Here is a 24,855-nt window from a genome sequence, read left to right on the forward strand (position 1 = left end):
GGGGAACCCGGGCCTGGTTTAGTAATACCTGAGATCACTGACACACTGATGAGGGAAACTTTCGGTTTTCTGTTCCAGAAATGTAACTGATTACTTCTGTGAAGCCAACAATCTCAGTGGCAGATTTCCTTCTACGCCTCATCTCCTGCTGCACCTGAAGCTAAAACTCTGTTTTACTTCCTTATTCATGCAGTTGCTGTGTAAGCTCATGTTTTTACTAACACTGAAGCCACGTTTAACTTTTGACAGAGACAATGATCCCTGGATAATGTAAGTTCAGTCTGTAGTGATCGTCCCCTCACCTGCACTAAAACATTTATTACATCCCTTTTTATGGTTGTACTAATCTGTATGTAGCTTTAGACGCACTAAAACTAATCGCTGGCAATTTAAATGGACTAAATGTGAGTTGCAGAGTGTTTCTGAAATCAGGCTGCAGGTTGATTGCATTCTAGTGGCATTGTGTTGACATATTGAAGGCTGTTGAGCAACATTGTTGAGAACGGTGTGACGGACGTCTAAGCATTTAAAGTTTGGACCCAAGCCTGTAAATCAGTCTTCCTGGCTCTCACTGAGTAAAACATGCCTGATTCTGATTCATATTTTTGTCCTTAAAGATAAAAATCCAGTTTTTTCTTTTAAGGAGTGACCATGTCACTAATTTACGTGACTCTTTTCTTCCCCTCCTGTTTTTCAAGATAAACGTCACTGTCCACATTTTAATCCTCATTCATGTGTGGATTAAAACAGAGGATCTGCTCTCTGTTTACTCATTTCTGTGGTTAATACTTGTGTCAGAGCTCCACTGATGGTGTCTTTCATTGCTCATGCACACACTCGGCGTCAGCTCGCTCACAGTTGACTGAATGAACTCCAGCCTGCCCTGTCTGGAGCAGGGCGTAGGTATTATTAGTATCTGGGTGTGTTTCACTGCTTCAATGCTACAGTGAATGAGGTAGGGCAGAACTGAAATCTGCCACACTGCAATAACCCCATAAAATCAACACCCTAATCACTTCATCAACTGGTTTCCACCTTGAAATTGTTATAAATTATTTAAAATAATCCTAATTAGAATGGGTCACGTTGTGAGGCATCACAAAATCACAAAAGGACTTTTATACTTTACTCATCTCATTCAGTAGAAAACAGTCTGAACATGTGACATAAAAAAATAAAGATGCTCTGATAACTGTTCTCATGCATGTTTGTATAAATGGTAAATGGCCTGTATTTGTATAGTGCTTTTGCTAGTCCCTTCTAGGGCGCTTTACACACCCAGTCATCCACCCATTCACACACACATTCACACACTGGTGGAGGCAGCTACAGTTGTAGCCACAGCTGCCCTGGGGCAGACTGACAGATATAAATCATATCTTTGTTTTAGCACTTTTTACACTCATCATTGTTTTCATCAAGGAGTCTAAAAAAAGAAAAAGCATATTTGTTTGGATCATCAGTGCTGTAAATGACAAAGACTGATGGATTATTGGTTTTTAATGGGATGAAAGTGGCAGAGGCCCATTTTCACCAACCACTCCTCCCACATATGAATGACACATTGTCTCACTTGCTGCCAGTTTAAAGTCTTTTTGGGTTGTTTTTTTTTCCCCCAAGTTGATTCATGCTCACACGGGCAGAAAAGCAAACGAGCGCTGCGCTGACATGGTGGCGTGCTCCGGTGTAGTTCCTGCACAAACAACGTCTACAAGGAAGAGACTTCAGAGTGAAATCTAAGACTGCAATGTTTTCATAAAGCGTTAACACAAACAACAGCTCACCTTTAAGGGAGGCAGCCACTGATACTGAACACCAAAAATCTACAACAGACTGTCAGTCAAGAGAGGCACACTGAAGAAGAGCCACAACAGAACTATCATCCAAAGCAAAGTCAAAATCCAACATGAGCTAGCTACACAAAAAGTAGTAAATGCTAGCTAGACGATAAAAGGGCTAAAGAAAGCTTTTTTACATTTAAGCATCAACTTCTTCCTCCACAAAGACATTAGATGGCCTCCTCTGTACCCCTGATGACAGGTTCTGACACTTTCGCATACATCAGTAAAGATGAGCATTAGAATCATAATTGAATTAGGCATCGAGCTCAAGGCTAAAAGGGAACTGACAACTGTTGTTTCTCAAGAGTGCTGATTCCAAAAGCAAGTCAGTCCACATAAACAATGTTTAAAAAAACCTTTCTTCTGTTATTGCTCGGACAATTTACAGCTGTATCGTAAAGATAAATGTGAGAAAACAAAACAATTCTTTTGCAAAGCATTGAATGTTGTGGCGCTGCCAGCTGAGGAGCTACGGGAAAGTTAAACTGTGCAAATAGCAGCGGTGAGTCATGTTTGTTCATTTTCCATTACAGCAAAATGCCACCAGCAACACTTAACTACATGCTTGTTTACATCACTATCTTGACTTGCCTGTGTTGTTTTATTGCATGTGTCACATCCAGTTAACACAGTACTCCCTGCACTCTGTTTGCATTGTTTGTCATACGTACAGTGCCTGTTTCCTGCTGGTGAATTTAATTAAATGTGCTGCTACAGTGATCTGATTCTTATCTTAAATTTATATGAAAAAATGGAGTTTTGTGAACTACAGCATTAAAAATTACTATTTTAAGAAAGATTTTAATGGCAGCAACAGATCAGGGCCATGTTTGCTACTATGCAGCATCAGCTTCACTCAGGCCATAAAAGTCTGGGATCTGAGGAGACCCGCTGCTGGACCTCAGGGAGAAGAGCACTGTTCCAAGAACTGCTCAACAGTCCTGTGTCTCCTTGTCATAGTCCTCATTTCATGACGTGCCAAATACATGATTTTATTGGGTGAAAACTGTGGACTGCAGGTGAGTTCAGCACCCAGACTTTTCTACTACAAAGTCATGCTACTGTTATAGATGCAGTTATGCACGTCCTTGTTGAAATATGCAAAAAATCTGGATGGGAGCATGTCTGAAAGCTCTATGTATCTGACAGCACTGATGCTCCTTTCCAGACATACTGCCAATACTGATGAACCCCCATATCATCAGAGTTGGAGGCTTTTGAACTGAGTGCTTCCTCTCTTCTTTAGTTCAGAGGATGTGGCGTCCATGTTTTTAAAAAAAATACTTTTTACATTTTGATTTATCTGACCACAGAACAGTTTTCCACTGTTCTTCAGTCCATTTTAAATGAGCTGTGGTCCCTTAAGATGAAGTCACATAAGACCTCTTTCTATGATAGACCTGCATTTTTGGATGGCACTGCAAACTGTGGTTTCTGGAAGTGCCCATGCACCATTTTCCACAACAAAATCATGCCTGATTTCAGGGTCTAACACGGGGGAACAGGTTTTAGATCTCACCCTGGGTCAGCACACCTGAATCAAAACTGGTTCATTACTAGGCCTCTGGAGAACTTCAAGACATGTAGAGGAGGTAATTTAGCCATTTAGATCAGATGTGTTGGATCAAGGACACCTGCAGGACACCGGCCCTTGAGAACTGGAGTTCCCCACACCCACAGTCCAAATGATTTTCAGCGTGTCCTTTTGTGCAGAGATTTCTCCAGTTTCAGAATCCTTTGATATTATATGCTGTGCAGATGAGAGATTCAAAGTCTTTTTACATTTTTTTATTCAGAAACCTGAGGTAAAATAGCCTAATTAATGATCAAAACGATGTTTAAGGATTCTTCATCAAAGATGTGTAAATGTGCTGAGATTACTGATTTCCATTCACACAGCTTGTGGACAACCTTTGGGATTTTCTAAGTTAAAAATATCTGAACGTCACTTAAAAAGAAGCTGTCAGTCCCATCAATCGTTATCTGTTAATCACTGAACACCCACACATACAGCCTTACAGTCGAAGAACAACAAAGCGTGGATCATCCGGTTGTTACCACACACCTGCAGACATGCAACAGGTGAAAATATTGCAGTCAGGCTTTGACAAGTTCAAACCTAAATGTTGATTCACATGCCACCTGCCAAAGCTACAAACTGCTTTGGTGGTTACACGGTTTTGGCATGATTTGGGCTCATAGCAAGAAAGCACATTTAGCTTAACAACAACAACAAAAGGAGTTACAGGGAACAATCTAAAGTGTTGCGAAACTTCATGGCAGAAAAAAAAACACTTATTTGTGAAATATCTTGGCACAGTAAGGACATCTGAAGTTCTCACAGTCAAAAGCAGCTGTCAGCGAATGCATGCAAACAAACTGTTTACTCTGCAGTGTTTGCGCTCCTCTTTCACATCTGACTCCATGGTTTACATGTGCTGTTGCAAGTGTAACAACAGGCATGAGTAATGTGATGCATTGTGCTCTCTGTGTATCCTTGAGCTCTGAAAACACCCACAATGCATCATTTCCACCCAAGGTTGCAGTCAAATAGTCAGTTTTACCTCCTCGGGGAGGCTCCTAACTGAGGTTTTTGAGTTGCAGCCCTGATAAGAGCTCAGTGGATTCTCTGCTACAGAAAGGTGCTTCAAAAAAACTTGAAGTCACCTATAATCTGATTGCTTACGAAAACAATCAACAGCTCTAATGTGAGTCATTGCTTCTGCTGTATCTTATGCCATAACTTGATAACATCTAAACATGCTTATATGTCTACAGAGTATACAGCCATACCAGGGCATACAAAGAACTATTTAAATGTGGTTAAATTCTACATTGTAAGTTGGTAGATCCAATCTTGTGTGCTCTCAGAAGCTAAGCAGGGTCAGGCCTGGTTAGCAGTTGGCTCGGAGACAGCCTGTGAATATCAGAGGCGACTGTAGCTCAGGTTAACTGGAACATTGATGTTTTGATGCCTGGCTGCTTCAGTCTGCATGCTATTGGACTGTGGATGTTAAATAGAAACTGGTGCATGAGGCATGTTGTATAAAGCACTTGGATAGACTAAAAAAGTGCAACACAAGAACCAGGTCATTTACATGTTTTAAACTATTCTGCCATGAAATGCAGTACATTTGGAAATGTGGGTTGAGCTCTATATGATTCATCAATGATCAAAGTTAAGTGAAGGGTGTGTAACTTGGTTAGCTTGGTTATTTCCTCATTTTGGGTGTTCCAGCTTTTAGGATAATCTTTAATTCTTAGATGTCAGAGATGCTGAAAGTGGATTATGTCTTCAGTGGGAAAAAACAGGAGTGGACAGCAGGATGAGCAACATTTGTTAAGGATTCATTTCATTGTTGAGACTGTGAGCCCTTTGCTTTAATAAAATGCAACACTGGTGCTAAAGTCTCCAAAAGTTGATTCTGTTCATCTGGACGTAGCGTTTTGTGGGAGAAACGTTTCATCACTCGTCCAAGTGATCTCCCACAAAACGCTACGTCCAGATGAACAGAATCAACTTTTGCAGATTTACTTTCCTGGATGATCGAGAATGCATCAAGATGGCACTAAAGTCATTTTTCTCCTTGATGGTTAAAACTTATACAAGTTATATGAAACAGCATGGCAAGAACTCATTGGGTAAAGAATTTAAGATGCACTTTTTTGTAGTCCAATGAGGAAATTGTAGCAATTATGTGAGGACAGGAGTGCTCTTTCCCTGAGTCTTTATGAACTCTCCTTCATCTCATCATGCTTCAGTCCCACAGGAGTGCAGACTGGTTGGTGACACACTGCTAACAGTCGTTAGGGAAAAATCTGTATTCCCCAAGTGGTTGTTAGAAGCTGCTAGCAGTCACTGTCAGTCACAAAGAGGGTGCTTCTCTAAAAACCTACACGTTAATGCTTTGGTTGCTAGTGGTTTGCATGGAAGTTGCCACACTGAGACATTTTCATTTGAAAACGCATCTTTTTCTCTTCGTTCTGGCCTTCTTACCACACTGAGAGGAAAATGCAGCGTTTTGAAAACACTCTCCAAAGCGGATACATTTGAAAACACCGTTTTCACGTCACAGTGTGGACAGCCTTTTTGAAAATGATGACACATTTTAGTCATGTGATGCAGTCATGTGTCCAATTAAACTAAGATAGCGGAGGGCATTATACAGCAGCTCATTAGTCCATTTAAAAAAATGGCTTTTCCTCGACATTTTGTCGCGACGTTTCAAAGAGTCGGAAAGTAAATAAACGGCAGACAGAAATGAGGCAGGTTGTTCGATGTGAACGACTGAAAATGATAGCGTGGACGCGGAGCGTTTTCAGACAAAAATGCCGCTTTCAAATTTATCCGGCTAGTTTGGACATAGCCTCAGTCTACCCCCTGAATTTACTGACTTTCCTTTAATCAAAACTAATTTAATTGGTTTGTCTGTGAATGCAGGCCACAGGACACACAGCTGACAAATATACATGACTTACTGTATGAACCCCCACTACCCCATTTCATGTTTATGCTTACAACCAACAAAACACAACAGAGAAGACCTGTCTTCTTCCCCAACTCAGATATCTGACCGTCCCATTGATCCTTACCTAGGAATCACTGAACACCCACACGTCGAGTGTCGAACAAGTCAACCATAAAATACATTTTAATGAAAAACAAACAAACGGGGATGATCGTACTGTTTCCAAACACCCACATATATTCAACAGATGTTTGGAAATGTTGTTGAGTCAAGTTTTGACAAGTTCAGATCTCAGTAATGATCCTGTCAGCTGTCAAGCTCAAGCTAGTAACCAGCTCAGGCAGTTAAGTATTAACTTAACTTAAGATCAATAAAAAATGTGTCATAACAAGGTTTTGGATATGACTTAGATTTTTGCCTAACAGAAGGAACAATCTGAAGTGTTGCAAGATTTAATGGCAGAAAAGACACTTAGTTGTGCAATTTCTTGGCACAGTAAGAATATTTTGTCTGGTCAGAAACTATCTGCTAATGTATATCCACAGACATATCTAAGGTGACATTTGATGGCGTCCTCTGTATCTCTGACATCTGATATGTATCGATAAAGATGCCGGTTGACAAACATTAGAATGGGTTCTGTGTTTTAGGCCCAGGAAGCTGCACAAGAAGAGGCCTCCCTCAATTGATGATGGACGCCCAGTTATTTTGTTCTATAAGGCGGCCTGAAATATGACAAAAACCACTAACTTCTAAAAAATATTTCTTCCCTGTGCACCGTTTGAGCTCCTCTTTCACATCTGACTGCACAGTTTGTATGTGCTGTCATTGTTCCACATGTAACAACAGCCAAAAGTAATGTGAAGCATTGTACTCCGTGTTATCTTGACCTCAGAAACACTCACAAAGTATTATTTCCACCCAAGGTTGCAGTCAAATAGTCAGTTTTACCTCCTCGGGAAGGCTCCCAACCGGGGAATCTGAGTGGCAGCCATAAGATCTGGATCAATTCTGCAGATTCAGTGTTAAGGAAAGCACAACCTGTAATATTGTCCACTCACCCTCTTTTGCTTTGAACGTTCATTTATGTCTAATTGGATGTGTTCAATTTTCTGTCAAAAGCTCCAAACAGTTTCAACTTTTGCCAGCTGGTTGTGTCACGCCATCAGTAACTCAATAGAAAGATTTCGTTTTCTGCACATGCAAAACAGAGAGTGTTTCAAAACCCAAACAAAACTCTTCTCCAAGCTATACACGTTGGAATAAAGAAATTACACTTGACTTCTCTATGGTATTTGCTTTGTTTTAACAAGGGAAGAAATTCCCATTCAGCCATTTAGACTCCCAACCGCTGGTTTCTTGTGAATATGAAATCAATTTGACTTTCCAGGACAAACATGTGGATGAATGCAGGCTTGTGCCAATATGCAACAGAATCAATGTACCAAGGAAATTCAGAGTAACAGTCAATCAACACGGAGTGGTTTATCTAATGTGTAAGTGTGATGACACATACTCGACGCTGGCCACAGTAACCAAAAACAAAAGCACGTCTGAGTTGCTGTGCACGTTCAGCATGCACACAAGCTCTGGGATGTTGAAAGCTAAGAAGTCCACTTTGATGTTTGTTCTGCAGTGCAGGGATCTTCTGTCTCAGCATTGTGGTACGGGCTTTTATTGTAATCCTCTGTTCATAAGAACTGTGTGCTGTATGAACCAACTTCCTTTTTTGACTTACAAAAGCAGATTCACAGTTTTGCAAGATGGAGTGAGTGTTGTTGCTATTGTCGCTGGTCATTTAGAAATACAACATTAGCCCCGACTTCCCTGTTACAAAGGTCTGATTTCTCTTTGTGCTCAGACTCAGATAGCAACCAGTCAGCCATGCACTACTACCACCTGCTTCATATGATTCCTAAAAGCTAATTGGAAAAGGAAAAGAGGAAATAACACAGCGTTGCTCTCCACTTCCAGTTAAAGCTTTCACTTTCTGCTTTTCTTCTTGAGATGATTGAATCTGACTTTTCATGTGAACCATTTCATTTTCTCATTTCACAACTGATTTGATTTTCAGTTTTTGAACATTTTTTATTGTGAGCTTATTATAAAAAAAAAAAAGAAGATGAGCGTGCTTTCAGTTGCCGTATTGGCAAGGTGGTGATCTGAGCTAAAAGTTGATGCCACTATGCTGACAGGACAGGTTTCTACTTGTCACCGTGAGGTCGTGCTAAACAAGTGCAGCTGAGACTACAGTCTCATCGGTCTGCAGGTTTCTGGTGACTTTCTATTGATTACATTCACATTTTGATCTGATGATGGTGCCAAAGGAATAGTTCAGGGATCACCAACGTGAGAGGAACAGAAATGACCCTTCCAAAGCTTTATACTGGGCCTTGATGTGTCCCATTAGTTAATACTACGTCTGAAATATAGACAGTATAAAAGATGGAGACAGTGACTGTGATGTTTGGTTAATAAAATCAAAGGTTTTAAAGTCCTGAGCTGAGCGTTTTTGTTCTGGATTTGAAGAGAAAAGGCCAGATATGAGTGTTAACCCAAACACACCGCCTACTACTGACGAGTGACAAGTCCTTAGTAAGCATATCCTGGATAATCCTCGCTGACTCTTCATCATTCACCATACAGTTTTGTATTTAATATGAACTGAAACCAGTGACTGAGCTCATTAACCTCAGGAGTGTCCAACGCCAGGCCTCAAGGGCCGGTGTCCTGCAGGTTTTAGATCTCACCCTGGGTCAACACACCTGAATCAGATGATTAGTTCATTACCAGGCCTCTGGAGAACGTCAAGACATGTTGAGGAGGTCAGTTTGCCATTTAGAACAGCTGTGTTGGATCAAGGACACATCTAAGACCTGCAGGACACCGGCTCTCGAGGCCTGGAGTTGGACACCCTTGGCCTGTGACGAGTTGAGGGTTAGGGGAGATCTAATAAATGTGCTAAGCACTACATGTGTATAAAAAAATAATAATAATAATTTTAAGTGTAGTTTTAAAGCATCAGTGCAGAAGTTGAGATATTTCAGTCAAACCAGAAATATGAGCTTCACATCGTCACTAGAAGAAAAGTCAGAGAACACATGGCTGTGATATATGGGGATGATGAAGGCTCATTATTACTTAGTGAACAATAAGTGAACAATGTAACCTGCGTGCTTTTGCAACATCTTTCTCTCAAACCAATGACTATGATGTAAACACTTCTATATCTCTATATTCAAAGTGAAATGTATTACTTGAAAACAGGTTAAAAACATTGACCTCTGCCACAGGTGGCTGCTGTTCAGGGGGTAAAGCAAATCATCTGCTAATCAGAAGGTTGGTGGTTCGATCGGTGGATGCTCCAGTCAGCTTCCAAATATCCCCAAGTTTCTCTGAACGTGAATGTTAGACAAAAATCTAGAAAGAACACATCACATATAATTTGATTTGCATGTCACAGAGTGAAATAAGTATTTGATCCCAACCCAGGCAGGATTCTGGCTCCCACAGAGTACCATCTATCAATCCCTTACCATGAGGCGTGAGCTCCAGGCTGAGGACAACCGATGGTCATTTCACATGTTCATCTAATTTTTTTCTGCATTACTTCTGGCTGATGTTCTGTCTCCATTAAACAGTGAGCAAACCTACAAATTCAGCAGAGGATCAAAAAATTATTTCCCTCACTGTGTATGAGGGGACAGCTTGGACGCTGCCACAGTGAACCATGTGAAGGAAGCCAACTCTTCACTCTTCACTCACACATTTACTGTAGATTAGTTCATGTTAATGACACTGATGCTTCAGCATCTTATTAGCTTTATAAGAGCCATAGTTGGAGTCGAGCAGCTGGCCCCCAGTGACGGGTTCTTGGTTATAGACACTAAACTTTGAAGAAAATATTTAATGTTTCCACCTACATGGCAGAATTACACACTCATCTGTGCATCTATAATCAAGCACAGCTCCAACCACTGACAATGGTGTTGTCTTTGTAGGTATTTATTCTTAAACAATGATCAAATTCAACTTTTTGGAAAACTCAGAAGATCAAAGTGACTGTCAGGAGAAACTGAACTGGCCTTTAAACTTCCACCCCAGCAGCTACATTTCTGGGGTCAACAAAGAGACAGTCATTAATGAAATATCCTGTATGTTTAACCAAAGTGAAAAATACACGGCTGTGGTATTTTACTTTCTAAAAGCAACTGGTGCTTAAAGCATCATGACAACATGATCGAGTTAAAGCAAAAGAATAAATGTGCTCCTGGTTTCTGATCACTTTTCATAACATCTTTATTGAATCTGTGTCTCAGTTTTAAACATATTTACAGATAGTTTCATTTCATTTCGTTTTTTCGTTTTTTAGTTCAGTAAAAATACAAATACAGAACACTCAGTTTTCAAAATCAGCGCCGCTCCCAGCGACTCGATGGCCGTGCAGGTTTCAACTCGGGCTTCCTCCTCGTGACATGTAGGCGGTGATGATGTCAGTGTGATGTCAGCGACTGCGCTGTAACTACGGACTCTTAATGGACACGATTGTTGAATGAAGGAAAATAACACGGAGGAAATAAAACGCAGGAGGAATGAAACAGTCCTACGACCTGATCAACACAGGAATGCTCTGAGAGCCTCTCTGAAATTTTAAAGGGGGAAAAAAAACACCACAGCTGAAATTTTGCTGCATAAATAAAATAAACCAGAATAAAAGTTACCAACATTTCTACTTCTGCGTTACATTTTGTCCAAAAACAAACAAACAAATACAATTTTCTAGATCGATCAAACATGAGCAGCGTTACGAAGAAGATCGGCTATGACTGTCTGACATCACATTAATGTAACCCCCGTTGTCTGCTTCCACTCCCAGTGTTGGAGTTAGTGATGCTAATCGACTCCTTCAGCCGACATCTGTCTGTGTTTGTGCTGTAAAAGCAGCAGGAGCTGTTGGTTAGCAGCCCCGCATCACACAGTATGGCTTTACTGACAGACGACCAGCAGATCTAGTCTGCAAATCCTACTTTCATAAAAGGAAATGTTTGTTTCTTACATTTTGGCGAGAGGACAGGAAGGAATACGCAAAGCTGTCACAGCATTTAATAAATGTGGCTCTTTTTGTGCTGTTATCTTTGTGTCCCAGCAGTTCAGGGTGATTTCTCTAAGTCTCCATAATGTGTGTGCAATTACAAAACCTACTGACCTACTACAAAACACAAGGCGAAAGCATAAATGCAAAACATGAAGAGCTCCTGGCTAACACAAAATGACGTGTTAGCCAGTGTTTCCTGTTTCTGTATGGTGCTTGGCTTGTCTTGCTGGTATGTTATGTCTGATGTTTATGTAAAGACTTAGAGCAGGGGAGTCAGACATAAGGCCCAGGGACCAGAATCACACCAACAAAGACTCCAATCTGGCCTGCTGGACTGCTTTGGAAAATGGCAGACACACATTTTGGACTTTTAACTATATTTTCACAAGTTTCACACCTTTTCCTGCTGACATTCCTTCATGGCCATTCATACAACACCAAAGTAATTAAGTAATAGATAAACAATGAAATGACAGAATGTTTTCTTTCACTTGAGTCTACAGTAAAAGAATTTTGTGTCATTCATTTCTTAGGTTTCCTTCATTTACTACAGCTGCACTTTTTACCATGTAGATCAATGACAAACTTTCGTGAGTGAACTTCCTTTCTTATATTAAGATATCTCTGGGATTAAATGTGCAGGTAAACGTCTTTACACTGACTGAGTCCAGCCCACTTAAGATCACAGTGGGCTGCATGTGGCCCACCATGTAAAATGAGTTTTCTTTAAAGCATCTAAACAAATCTGTGATGTTTAATACTGCTGTTGTCTTTAAGACGCTCCGCATATGAACCAAAGCAGGAGCGGTATCTGGTTCTTGTGTGTCGGATAATCGCTTGCACTAACATTGCTATGATATGAGACAAGCTTACTCACATGTCTGCTGCCCTTTGGGACTTTTTAATGAGTCAGAGAATGGCCCTTAAAAGTAGCAGATCACATCAAACGTTTAAAGCCTTTAGTCAGATTCACATGGGAGAACTGTATCATTCTTTTTTCCCCCCAACATATCATTTTATTTATTTATTTTTTATTTTGCAGACTGCATTACATTATCTGAGCAACCCGAGCAGTAAATCCATCACGCTGCATTAGATGTACCACGAGGAGCTGTGTTAAGAGTGATAACTGGAGGCACTGCTGTGCTGCTAACGGAGCTGCACAAACTTCCATAAACAAGGTCAAGATCTTGACGCGAGTCAGAGTACGGAACGAGCCCTGCTGTGACTTTCAAACCTCAGAGAAAAATGGCTCGAAAATCTGGGCAAAAGATGTGCATCTGGAATCAAACGCATCCCTATACTGGAACTTCAGGCTTGTCCCTGACCTCAGGCAGCACTTACAAGTTTGACTCTGATAAAGTAACACAACTGCAGCTGCATACAGAAAGTATTATGATCTAATATTAACTGAATAGCTTATTGTGCATGTAGTGTAATAACTCAAGTGGAACATGTTTGATTCCTTAAAAATGTATGTTTTTAAGAGTCCGACCAAAACATGTGCTTTAAGTATGAAACTGAAGCAAAGATTTAGGTGGCAAATGATGCATCCGACTTATGAGGTGGGGTGGGTGTAGATATAGGATGCCAGCAGGAGACCATAAGGTATTCTAAATTTATTCACCCTTCTCAGTGCCACTCCTCTACCAACCTCTTCTTCATAGTCTTCCCATTAAAAATGCAAATAAATGATTTTCACCAGGTTTCATATTAACCACAAAACAAACATTCCTATACATAAAGCATGGTTACCCCATCACAAAACGTAAGGGCCTGAACATAATGTGCCTGATTGATGAAAAGCTGGAAAATAAGATGAGACAAAGGTTTACAGAAGCTGTGAGATGATGGGGGAAAATGTGAAGGACAGAGATTTAAAAAGAAGAAAAAGCAGCATTGAATCCTATAGCAGCAGAACGTTTTTTTAAGGAGGGGAAAGCTGCGGCTGTGTCTCTACATGGAAGAGGATCAGGACTCATGTGGAGTGGTGAGAAAAGGGGAGGTCTCCTGTAGTCCCCGTCTAATTACTCTTCCACTTATGATGGCCAGTTTTTCTGAAAACCGAGGATCAGAGGAGGCGGTGACCACTGCCACAAACTGCCCTCGCTTTGATGATGTGTCCATCTGCTAGCAGTTCCGGGTTGAAGTTCATCCGATGGAGGTTAAACAGGAAGTGGATTTGGGTGGGAGAAGCTGAGGGCTGTGATTCAACCCTGTGTCCCCAATATTGATTTGTCCAAAAGGAAAAGAAAGAAAAAAACGGTTGTGTTAACAGACCCTGTAAAGTCCTGAAGTCTGTCTGCTTGGAAACAAAACAAAACAAAACAAAACATGACACTTTCATCAGTTTAAGTGTCAAAGTGTTTTTGTAATCCTTCATAGTCAGCTGTCAGCGTGTCAGCTTGAGTCTGCATTGGAGTTTCTTCAAATAAAGACTAAAAGTGATAACAAAAAAAAGCTAATCACGCCTCTGGTTTGGAGCTCTGTCCTTCAGTAAAAAGAGTCGATTCAAGCCAAACACGAGGCTGAGCAGCACACCCACCATCCTTAAGATTCGAGCAGAGAAGACAGATCGACAGAGTCAAAGAGTAAAACATAGAAGTAGAGCGAGTAAAGTAACAGGTCCTCTCGCTCTGTAGTGGTCTCTCCCCACCCCCCGGGTTGATGGTCTCAGTTAGAAATCAGTTGAGAGTCTGAATTGTAAGTTTGTCTGGTGTTCGTGGGTGGGTTTTTCTGGGTAGGCAGGCAAACAGGCCCCTGGTGCCGTGGTGCACAAAAAAAGTGCCAGCCCGTTTACCGCTGAGCGGGCTCGCTGCCGGGCAGGGTGATGTTTCCCAGGTGGAGGACTGGCAGTGGGTGAGCCTCCGTGTTGAAAACCCAGTTCTCCAAGGGCAACAGGTCATCGCTGGAGAACAGCAGGTACAGATACCTGAGAGAGAGGATGCGGGTAAGGGGAAGGACGTGTGAGGGGTGGTGGGTAACGGGGTGAGGAAGAAGAAAGAATTGCATGAGTTAGGTGAATATAATGTCAACAGCTTCGTCATATCAAAGTGGGAAGTGTCAGCTTAAACCAACAATTTAAATCCTAAACCTCTGTTTAATTTAGTGTTTTTACAGCTGTTGATTCACATCTGTTGTCATGACAAAAAACAGCCACAAAACCAAAACAATTATTATGATTATCACACCCGAACAGCACAAACTGCTCCACATGTTGCGAGAGAAACCTGAATAAATACACAGAACAACTCTATATGCAGTATAAGAGTTTACTGCAGGAGGCCGGGAACTCGTCCTAAACACAGTTTACACCGTGACTGAGAAGCTCTCAATTTCATTAACATCTAAGATTAATTAAATTCTCATCTAATTTTTTTTAAAGATTTCAACTTGCTTGTTCACTTCTTAGCTCCTAAATTCTTGACATAAACTCAGACGCTGGATATGTGTGACGATCAGCGTGACTGGCAGCCAATCAGCAGCCTTAGCTGACACTTAGCTGCTGTATTGCTTTGACGCGACTGGCTTGAAGCCAGCAGAGACAAAGATTGAGAAGAGACAGACACCAAAGTCTGCATAACACTGAGCCATTCAAATGTCATCCTCTCAGAGAGTTAGCAGACAGTGTGGCGTGCGACCTTTAACGACTTCAATACCAAAGACGGATTTTATTGGCATCTGATGCTTTGTGGGTGTTAATTTTAAACCCGTTATACTTGCAAATGAAGAGCTGATAAATAGCTTCGTGTAAACACGAGAGCTGACAGGACCGGCAGTAAAACTGAGCTTGCTTTGTTTTATGATTTTCTTTGGCCTGTCAGGCTGTCTGAGTGACAGTCACAACTGAATTACATCAGGTTATAAATACTGAACATTGTCAGGAGGAGATGGCATTCAAAGAGCAGCCAGCAGAGGGAACCAGAGAGCTACATCAGTATTCAGTTCTCCCACTGCGTACGAGCCTTCAGTGAGAGCCTCTTCTCCCTTCATCCATCAGTGACCATGATGTGCCACAGAGCCATGGCAGCTTCCCTTCACGTTAGCTGACTTTATTTATTTGTATGGCTGTAAAAATATCCTGACACCTGTTCACTGTCCCCAGAGAAAAGAAATCACAACAATAACCTGGTGAAATGACTGGTTCTTTGTGTACGAGCAAAACAAACAAACAAAAACAGCGAGTCTCTCTTGTCCACACTATAGACAGTAAACAAACGTTGGATGAAGCCTCTGAGTCTGAAAAGTGAAGCCAGCTAATTAGTGCCTTTAACCTGCATAAATACCTGTAGCTGCAAAAAGACGTCTGTCTATGGGAACGTGTCCGTTTGCCTGGACCTCTGTAAACACTTTGCTGTTGAGTTCATGCCCTCAGTGGTCACTCTGCAGTGCATTTGGAAAGCATTCACAGCGCCTCACTTGTTGCACATTTTCTCATGTTACAGCCTCACGCCAAAATTCATTTTTCACCTCAAAATTCTACACAAATCCCCATTATTGAGAAGATGAAAAAAAGTTTGCTTGAATATCTTTTAAATGTATTTAAAATAAAAAACAATTAAATAATTGGCCGCCTGACTAATCTGAGCCACCAGGGTAGATGGGCCTTAGTCAGGGAGCTGACCAATAACCTGATGGTTTCTCTAACAAAGCTCCAGCATTTTTCTGTGAAGCGAGGAGAACCTTCCAGAAGGACAGTCATTTCTGAGGACTACACCAATCAGTGCTGCATGGTAGAGTGGCCAGACAGAAGCCACTCCTCAGTAAAAGCCACATGACAGCCCCCCTGGAGTTTGCCAAAAGTCACCTGAAAGATTCAGACCACGAGAAACAAAATCATCTGGTCTGAGGAAACAAAGATCAAACGCTCATAACTGCCCATCACCTGGCCAATACCATCCCTACAGTGACGCATGGTGGTGACAGCATCATGCTGGGATGTTTTTCAGCAGCAGGAACTGAGAGATTAGTTGAAGTCGAGGGAAAGATGAGTGCAAACAAATCCTTGATGATAACCTGCTCTAGAGCGCTCTGACTGGGGCAAAGGTTCATCTTCCAACAGGACAATGACCTAAGCCCACAGACAAGATAACAAAGGAGTGGCATCAGGAGCACTCTGTGAATATCCCAGAGTGGCCCAGCCAGAACCCAGACTTGAACTTCTTGGGGAACTAAAAATAGCTGTGCATTGATGCTCCCCATCCAATCTGATGGAGCTTGACCGGTTCTGCAAAGAAGACTGGGAGAAAATAGCCCCCCCCCCAAAAAAAAATGGGCCAAAAAAACAAAAAAAACCCAAAACTGGCCAAAAAATAGGTGTGTTAAGCTTATTACAGCATGTCTTTGTGTATCATACTCAAAAAGACTTCAGGCTGTAATTGGTGCCAAAGGTGGTTCAATAAAACATTGGGCAAAGGTTTGCAAGAATTTCAAGCAAACTTTTTCACTGTCATTATGGGATATTGTGTAGAAGTTTGAGGTGAAAAATGAATTGAATCCATTTTGGAATAAGGACGTTACATGACAAATGTGGAACAAGTGATGCAAATACTTTTCAGATGCACTAAAAGTATCAGTAAGAAGCATTATTAACGGTATGCTCATTGGCCAGCAAATTGTTATTGACAAGTCACTGCACCAAACTATTTCTGAGGCAACACAAATACAAGAGTTTGTACAAATGCTGCAAACTTTGCAGCAGCTTCACTCAATGTGATTGCGACTGTTGATGCAACTGAGAATGAACACTCACCACATGTTTCTACAATGACCACATACTTAATCTACAAATATGTATGAGTGCTCTGTTAGGGCAAACTTTAATAAATAAATAAACAAACATCGGGTTAGAAACTGACTGCTTTTGTCTTCTTCCACTTCTGTTTAACAGATAGTTTGAAATAACTGCAAACGCTTTTCTCTGGTAAACCCCCTCAGTCAGCACCCACACACCCACACTGAATTAATCATAAGAATCATTAATTAAAAAGCATATTGACTATTCACAGCTTCTGCCAATTGATCGATCCATTAAGACAAACTTACTTGAGTGTCTCAGCCAGGAAGAAGCTCTGCTGCACGTCGTCATAGGTTGGATTGGATGAGTAGACGTCCTTCACCCCCGAGAAACCTCCACTCACCCTGCAGTACTTATCAATGGCCTGGAGAAGACGGGGAGACAGGGGGAGGATGAGAGGTAGAAGGGGGAACAGAAGAGGAATGAGAAAGAGATGGAAGGCAAGTTGTAGGATGAAGTGTAGAGCAGAAACAAGGAAGTTGAGGAGACAGAAAACAAATGAAGGCAGAACAAAGAGGAAAAAAAGTGGACAGAAATGAGAAAATGGTAGAGGGAAGGTTTACATGACAGAAAAGCAAAATGAGGAGAAAGCATTAGAGTGGAGGAAAGGTGGGGGGAGGGGAGTACAATTTTAATATGCTTATAAAAAGCATGGTGTAATTAATTTCTTTGCGTGTGACAGATTAGAGAGTGTCCTGCGGTGACATACAGGAAGCAGCGGCTGCACAAAATGTGAGGAAAAAACAGATTACCACAACTGCTGCCTTTCTGTTCTTTATACTTCATTCAACTTTTGTGTTTTGTTTTTACAAAGCAGTTTCATAATGAAGGTACACACTCATTTGGCTCCTGTTATCCTTCACCCGTGGGGAGCTGGAGTGCAATGACAAAGTAAACGCTTTCTTAAGGTGAAGTAAAGCCCGTGGCCATCCCACAGGGGTATTTACAATCTTCTAATCAGGCTCTTTTCACCTTCATCTGCACATTTCTACTGAAGGCAGATTTACTGTTTCAACTGGAGATATTTTTTCTTTTTTGGGGGGTAAAAACGTCTTTGTTCTCTTTTTTGCTTGTGCACGATTCCTTTCGAGACACACGGTTCTTTCAGGACAAAATGACAGCACAATCGTAGGTGGTTGGGATGTAAATCCCCCGTTTGCTCACTTTCGAGGGTTTATCGCTGATTCTTCAACTGTGAACGATGTGATGTGTCAGTGTTTCAACAAGCGCAAAACAACAAACACGGAGAGCAGCCGGGCCGACAGCAGCAGGAGAACCGGGTCTATTAAATGATCTGACACCTGAGCATTGTGCACTGCGACTCACACAGACAGCTGAGTCAGTCAACGCTTCGAGTTTAAACTGTCGCCAGATTCTGATTTCCATTCTAATCACGCTCAACTTACACAAGTTATGCATTTATAAATCAATCTCTTGAGCGCAGGGCTATTAATGAGTCCTGTTTTTGTGGATTCAGCAAGCACGCTCAGCAAGTCAATTCCTTTTCATTCCTTCTATCGAACAAAGCGATCCAGATTAGAAAACAGAGCACACTTTTGTAATCCTGCTTCTCAATATTCACATCTATTGACGCGAAACAACAGCGACTAACACATATTCCACGTATCACAATGCTTTTCCAGGCAGCTTTCCTGGATGATTCCCTACTACAAACAGTTTTGGCTCATTTGCGAGCAGGTGCTTTCCCTGCCTGCACACACAAACCAGAAATAGCTCATTAGAAATGCAGCAATCACCCAGCTGGCGACACACAGTCCATTCTTACCTGCGCGCTCTACTGATTTGTGACACTGAAAATTGGTGCTTCTGCTCATGTCTTATTGACACAGACAGTGCATGGAATTCAAAGTGTGATATCTGTCCTTGTCTTTCAGTTTGCCCCCCTCTCTCACTCTCACCTACACACACACGTTTCTCTATCCTGTCCTCGAGTGACCGTTTCACTGTCAGTTTGGACCATAATTCCAGATTTTCACGGGCTGCTGCGTCCGGCAAACTTTGCCCTTCCTGATCTGCACTGCAGTGCCCTGCAACAGCCAGTGTGGCACACGAACACAATAATAACAACCAGAGTGTATCATAGATTAGGTCCAGGCACTTAAAAGAGACATTTTAACACAAGTCACATAAACACTTGAGCTAAAACTCAACAGTCTGGAAATTTTCTTTCATATTTTACACAATGGTAGGGGTATCTGCACCCACAAACATAAAAGACACATGCGCGCGCACCCACACACACACCCACCCACGTACCTCAGCACCATCTGTGCTATATAAATTATCCGATAAAAAGTCTACCTGTAGGGAATGGAGTGCAAGGCGGAGCAGTGTTCCTGCCACAGCCAAGTGAGGACACACTGCACATAACAGCAGCTGGGCTTCACCTCTGCATGCACACGCATGCACAAACACACACACGCATACACATGTAAAAGCCAGCCAATGTTAATAGCTGCTGTGAATAGAGGAAGCGTGACAAACAGAGGCAGGTTTGGTGTACCAGATGGATGCAGCTGGGGTACGGGTGTGTGTCTGTGTGTGTGCCTGTGTGTGTGCATGTGAGCGAGAGACAGAGCAAGAGGAAAGGAGGAGCTGAACTTTAAGGCAACAAGCAGAAAAGGTGTTTGTGAAGAGTGGTTGCTGGGATTAAGAGAGCAATACAAGAACAGAGTAAGGTGAGTGAGGAAGGAGAAAGCCTGGGGTGTTACGTCAGAAAGAAACAGGTGAGAAAAGCAATAAGATACACACATGGTTAAATACAGGCAACGTGTAAATATTAAGGCTACGTCCACACTAGTGTGTTTTCGTTTGAAAACGCATCGTTCTTTCTCCGTTTTGGCCTCCCGTCCACACTGAGACACTCAAGGAGAACGCAGCATTTTGAAAAGGCTCTCGAAAGCGCATACATTTGAAAACGGTGCTTTCGCGTCGCAGTGTGGACAGCGAAAACGGAGACTTTTTGAAAACGATGACACAATTTAGTCATGTGATGCAATCAAGTGACCAATTAAACTAAGATAGCGGAGGGCGTTATACAGCAGTTGTTTTGTTTGCTTTCAATTTTGACAGCCCTATTAAAGATTAATATCAGTCTGTACATGCTCCAGGTAGCTTTTCTTCAAATTCTTTAACTCTCACTCGCTTTTGCAACTTTGTACTTTTGTGTTACTCGCAGCAACAACTCCACCTCATTGTTAGTCCATTTAAAAAAACTGCTTTTCCTCCACATTTTGCCGCAACGTTTCAAAGGGCCGGAAAGTAAATAAAGGGCAGACAGGAATGAGGCAGGCCGAATCTGCTTGCGTTTCACGCATGCGCAGTACTGGAATGTAAGCGTTTTCGGCCGTTTCAATGTGGACGCACAACTCTGTGAAAACGACTGAAACGATAATGTGGACGCGGAGCGTTTTCAGACCGGGCTAGTGTGGACGTAGCCTAAGAAACGGAAACTCAAAAAGTCAGCACGAAATGAAAAAGAAACTAAATATAAAAGATGGCTCTTAAACCACCCTACATAAAAAATCCAGACAGGTGTTAAGCATGCGGTGCTTTTACACAGGAAAAGTGAGAGTGGAAAGTAGTTCTGAAAACTCCAGTATTTTGTTAACAAGCATTGATTCAGGTTTATTATGAAGGTGCATATTTAACATACTCAATTAACATGCAGCATGAAATAACAGATAAGTATGGTTGAGTGAATGGGGCTGACACAGAGTGGAAGAGTTTCAGTATGCAAACAGAAAAGAAACTGAGGACTCTCTCACTATGTGCGCTGGTTGCCTAAGTTAATGCCTGTGTATAATATTTAGAGTTCATTACACTTCTGATGCCTCTAAGGGCAAAGGATATGACAACCAAAACAACGTATAAAACACAACACCGTATAAAAACGAGCAATTTAGAGCATAAAAACTTCATGCAGAAAGTCAACACATAGTTTAAAAACACTTGCTAAACATCACCATTCATGATTAGGCTTAAATCTGTCAAAGTAAAAGTATTTTGTTCCACATACAGAGAAAATCCTTGACCACTACACAAAGAAAGGGGATGGCAGCTCTCTTTTGCTGCATGTCCACTTATCCGTGCAGGTTCTCAATCATCCAGGTCACGGTGATCTTAAGTACTTGATTCTTCTTCTTTTTCAGATTCAAAAAGATGTTTTACCTCTTCTTCTGTTCTGGCAGCTGATGGGCAATCCCAGGTCTTTAATCCCAAGTGGGGTTGTCACCTTGGAGGGTAGTGCTGAGAGTCAGTGACATATGCTGTCATCGTGTCAGTCAGTAAGGTCACATGGGTTAAAGTGTAAAGGGAGGTTCAATTGCTTTGGAAGGAGTCACAAGACTGGGCAATAGTGGCTGCTAACTGGTGTCATAGGTACCACAACACTGTTCACTGATGGTTGTTTACACTGGACAAAGATGTCTCCTTTACCCCTCTGTCATCGGTTTTCATGTCCTTTCTCTTTTAAGTGTAGATGTGCAGCTGAGTCTTTCCTGGCTTTACTACACTGGGCCACGTGTTTTTGGAGTGGCTGTGTGGCCTTTCTTACATAAAGGCTCCACTGCACTGCACATTTTGCACAGCTCATCTTGAGTTAGGATAGTTTGTCCTTGGAAATAACTGGTTTTTGTCAGGTCTGTGCACTTCTCAGACAAACCATATTAGGAGCAATAATGTTGTTCCCCCAGTTGTTCTGTTTCTCCCCACTTAATGTCTGACACTCACTTAACCCATTAGTGGGAAGGGTCACAGCAAATCAACACAAGTTTGTTCAGAGTGATCACTTTTATCTTAAGATGACACATTTCCATCTTGTGGGAGTGGTCTCTTCCAGGACAACAATGGTCTTCTCCAGAGAGTTTGAGGGGGTCGCGGTTTGATGAGGATGATGATGTTTTGGCATTCACAATTTCCAGATCTAACCCCAACTGTTTGCCAGCCTGCCATTGGCAAGGAACACTTCAGCTCAACTACTTTTTAAGATAAGATAAAACTTTATTAATCCCTCGGGTGGGTTCCTCTGGGAAATTCGGTTTAAGCTACACAATATCTGAAAGCTGTTACATGCTTGTTTGTAGTTTCCCCCCTTTCATCTAAAATATGACACAACCACAAGACCGAATCAAAACAATCTAATTAACCAAAAACACTGTTTAAACTGTTTATTTACCTGTTACCAAAAACTTAACTGAAACTTCAGGATATTTGAATCAATAAAACTTCTTGATCAAGGGCAGTACGACGTAAATAAGCTGTCATATTTATTAGCATTGCAGGGTGTATATGCATTATTAAAAGAGAGGCAAAGATGAGCCTTTCAGCACCAGCTCTTTAGTGTCAGACACACTGAATACAATCACACTTCATAAACACACCTGCTAATAGATTTGTCTGAAACATGAGCTCGAACACAATTCCTCCCAGTCAGAAAAACAAAGAAAAGGTGACAAGAAGATTGGCAGGACAAAAGAGAAAAGTAAAGAGGGAAAAAAGCAGTAGCTGAAGATGACAAGCAGGCCAATAGAGATTTATACATAGAAGACGCACCGAGTCCCGTATAGCGGGTGAACTCTTTAATCCTCTGTCAGAAGAAGTGGAACAGAGGGGTGAAATGTATAGAGACACTTTCATTTCTCTCACATTTCCATATTGAAGCACCAAAGGAAGAAGATCTAATAACATATCAAAACATCCCACCAGTACAAAAATTGCAAGATGTCAATTTAAATCCCTTCATTGTGCTCTTTGAAGTTTGGTGAGACCTGCACTGCTTTCATTTCACATATTTAAAGCTTAAAAGAACAGTCTACCATAGGTTGCTGATGATGCTCTGTTAAAAGCATAGGCATGGTGAAAATGGTTTGAAAAGACGCATTTATTCTGTCGGTTACCTGCTTTTAGATGAGAGGCAAATTACTACTAATACTAAAGCACAGTCTGACCTTCTGACTCAAAAGTCGATGTTAAATATGGTTTCTACTGCAAAAAACAAGCTCTGTTTACTGTTTCAATGTGCTATTTACTTTCTAATGGACGCAAAGCAAAGAATATTTAAGTAAAGAAAGAAAACTGGAGAAAAAAAATCCTGCAATGGGAGCACTGTTAGTTCATAATGAACAGCTAGACAATTGGAGAAAAATGGAGCATTTAGTTGAGATTAAAGATCTGGTTAATAACGTAATAACGTAAAATAATTCAACAAACCTAACTAAAAACTAACTTTGAAACATCTTTGATAATCAGTACCGTTTGCTTCATGAGTATTTGCAGTCACCTGCCTCAACCACTGACACTCACGGTTCTTCTCACACCGGTTGCTGGTAAACTTGCATCTTCCCACCAACTCCTTTTCTTGTCCATTTTCATTTTCATCAATTAGCTTTCACATGACATCATTATTGGCGAGCCCACCAGTAAAAGGAGAAACAAGACTCTTCTCTGGTAACTTCCAGTAATTTTTACCAAGTTTGTTTCACCAGAATTTACGGTTGCTAGCAAAGCATTAAGTATGGCACTGTGTGTAACAACACTCATCCTGACTGGGGATTTTTGCTTCAGCGGGAAATCTACACCATAACTATGTCACAACCACAAGCCATCTGAGACCCTACAACAAGCCTATTCAAATGGCGGCCCGCGGGCCAAATGCGGCCCAGAAGCAACCTGCGAGTGGCCCTGCCTGTGGTCCTGGCAGAAACACAGAAAACCCAAAAAATGAATTCATTAATTAATTTTTAAAAAAAGTAAAAATTCCTACAGCGTAGTGTAGACTGTGAATGCAACACTCCTAGTAGCCTAGCAATATTTAACCCACAATGCACCGTGATGTAAACATATTAAACAATCATCGTAATATATGATGCGACAACAGCATGTCTTTCTCAGTCCAAAAGCGCAAAATTGACAATGAAAACTGTCGGTTTAACCCTGCCAGGACTGACAAATACTTATTCATTTTACCGAGTTTAATAATCTTACAACCGGAGTTGTACTACCATGGTGAGGGTCCTGTACAGCCCAAGAGAGAGCTGCAGCATCTTCCCTTCGTGTTTGCTTCTTGGCGAAGAAGAAAAGGCCTTTCACAGATTCTGAAACGGTGAAATAATGCATGCTGGCCGTGGTGGATGCGGTGAAAAGTGAGTGTGACATCTGCTATTAAAAACGTACTCCTGTAGGACAGTTCAAATATTCGCAGAATTGAAGTTCTGGCGTCAGACGAGTTTGAAATGCTGTTAGATGACCTGAAGAAAACTGATGTAATGTCTATAGCAGGAGATCACAGACAGAACTGATAATGCACAGTTGTGCGTATATGTCCGTTTTTTGGATGGGAAATTGCTCTGTTTACTACCGTTAGAGGGACACACAGCTGGCGAAATAATGTTTGAGAAGATTTCAGCTCTTTTTGAGGAAAATGGTCTGGATATGAAGCGTGTCTGTATACTTGTGACCGATGGGGCTCCATCCATGGCAGGAAAAGTGAGTGGTCAGCGAAATATTTATTTTAATTTGAAAGGGAATTATCAAAATGTTTTTTGTTATTATTATTTCAAATGTGCAAAAAATAGTTTAGTTATAGCTCCCTTTTTTTTAAATGGACCTTTTGCTGTGCATTTGTGAGAGGTC

The 24,855-nt window shown here is 41.4% G+C and overlaps 1 protein-coding gene across 4 annotated transcripts in view; it reads right to left on the reverse strand.

Moving 5' to 3' along the window:
- Window positions 1–10,591: 10,591 nt before the first annotated feature.
- Window positions 10,592–24,855, reverse strand: part of man1a2 (mannosidase, alpha, class 1A, member 2) — a 141,532-nt gene continuing 127,268 nt past the window's right edge. For all 4 annotated transcript variants that reach the window (XM_026145360.2, XM_026145363.2, XM_080291166.1 and 1 more), the window contains exons 13-14: window positions 17,451–17,566; window positions 10,592–14,337 (exon numbers count right to left, since the gene is read on the reverse strand). In XM_026145360.2, coding sequence (XP_026001145.1) covers window positions 14,202–14,337; window positions 17,451–17,566 — 252 coding nt within the window. In that variant the 3' untranslated portion in view covers window positions 10,592–14,201. The remainder of the gene's footprint in view (window positions 14,338–17,450; window positions 17,567–24,855) is intronic.

This window comes from Astatotilapia calliptera, chromosome 16, assembly GCF_964374335.1.
Source record: "Astatotilapia calliptera chromosome 16, fAstCal68.1, whole genome shotgun sequence".
Classification (NCBI taxonomy): domain Eukaryota; kingdom Metazoa; phylum Chordata; class Actinopteri; order Cichliformes; family Cichlidae; genus Astatotilapia; species Astatotilapia calliptera.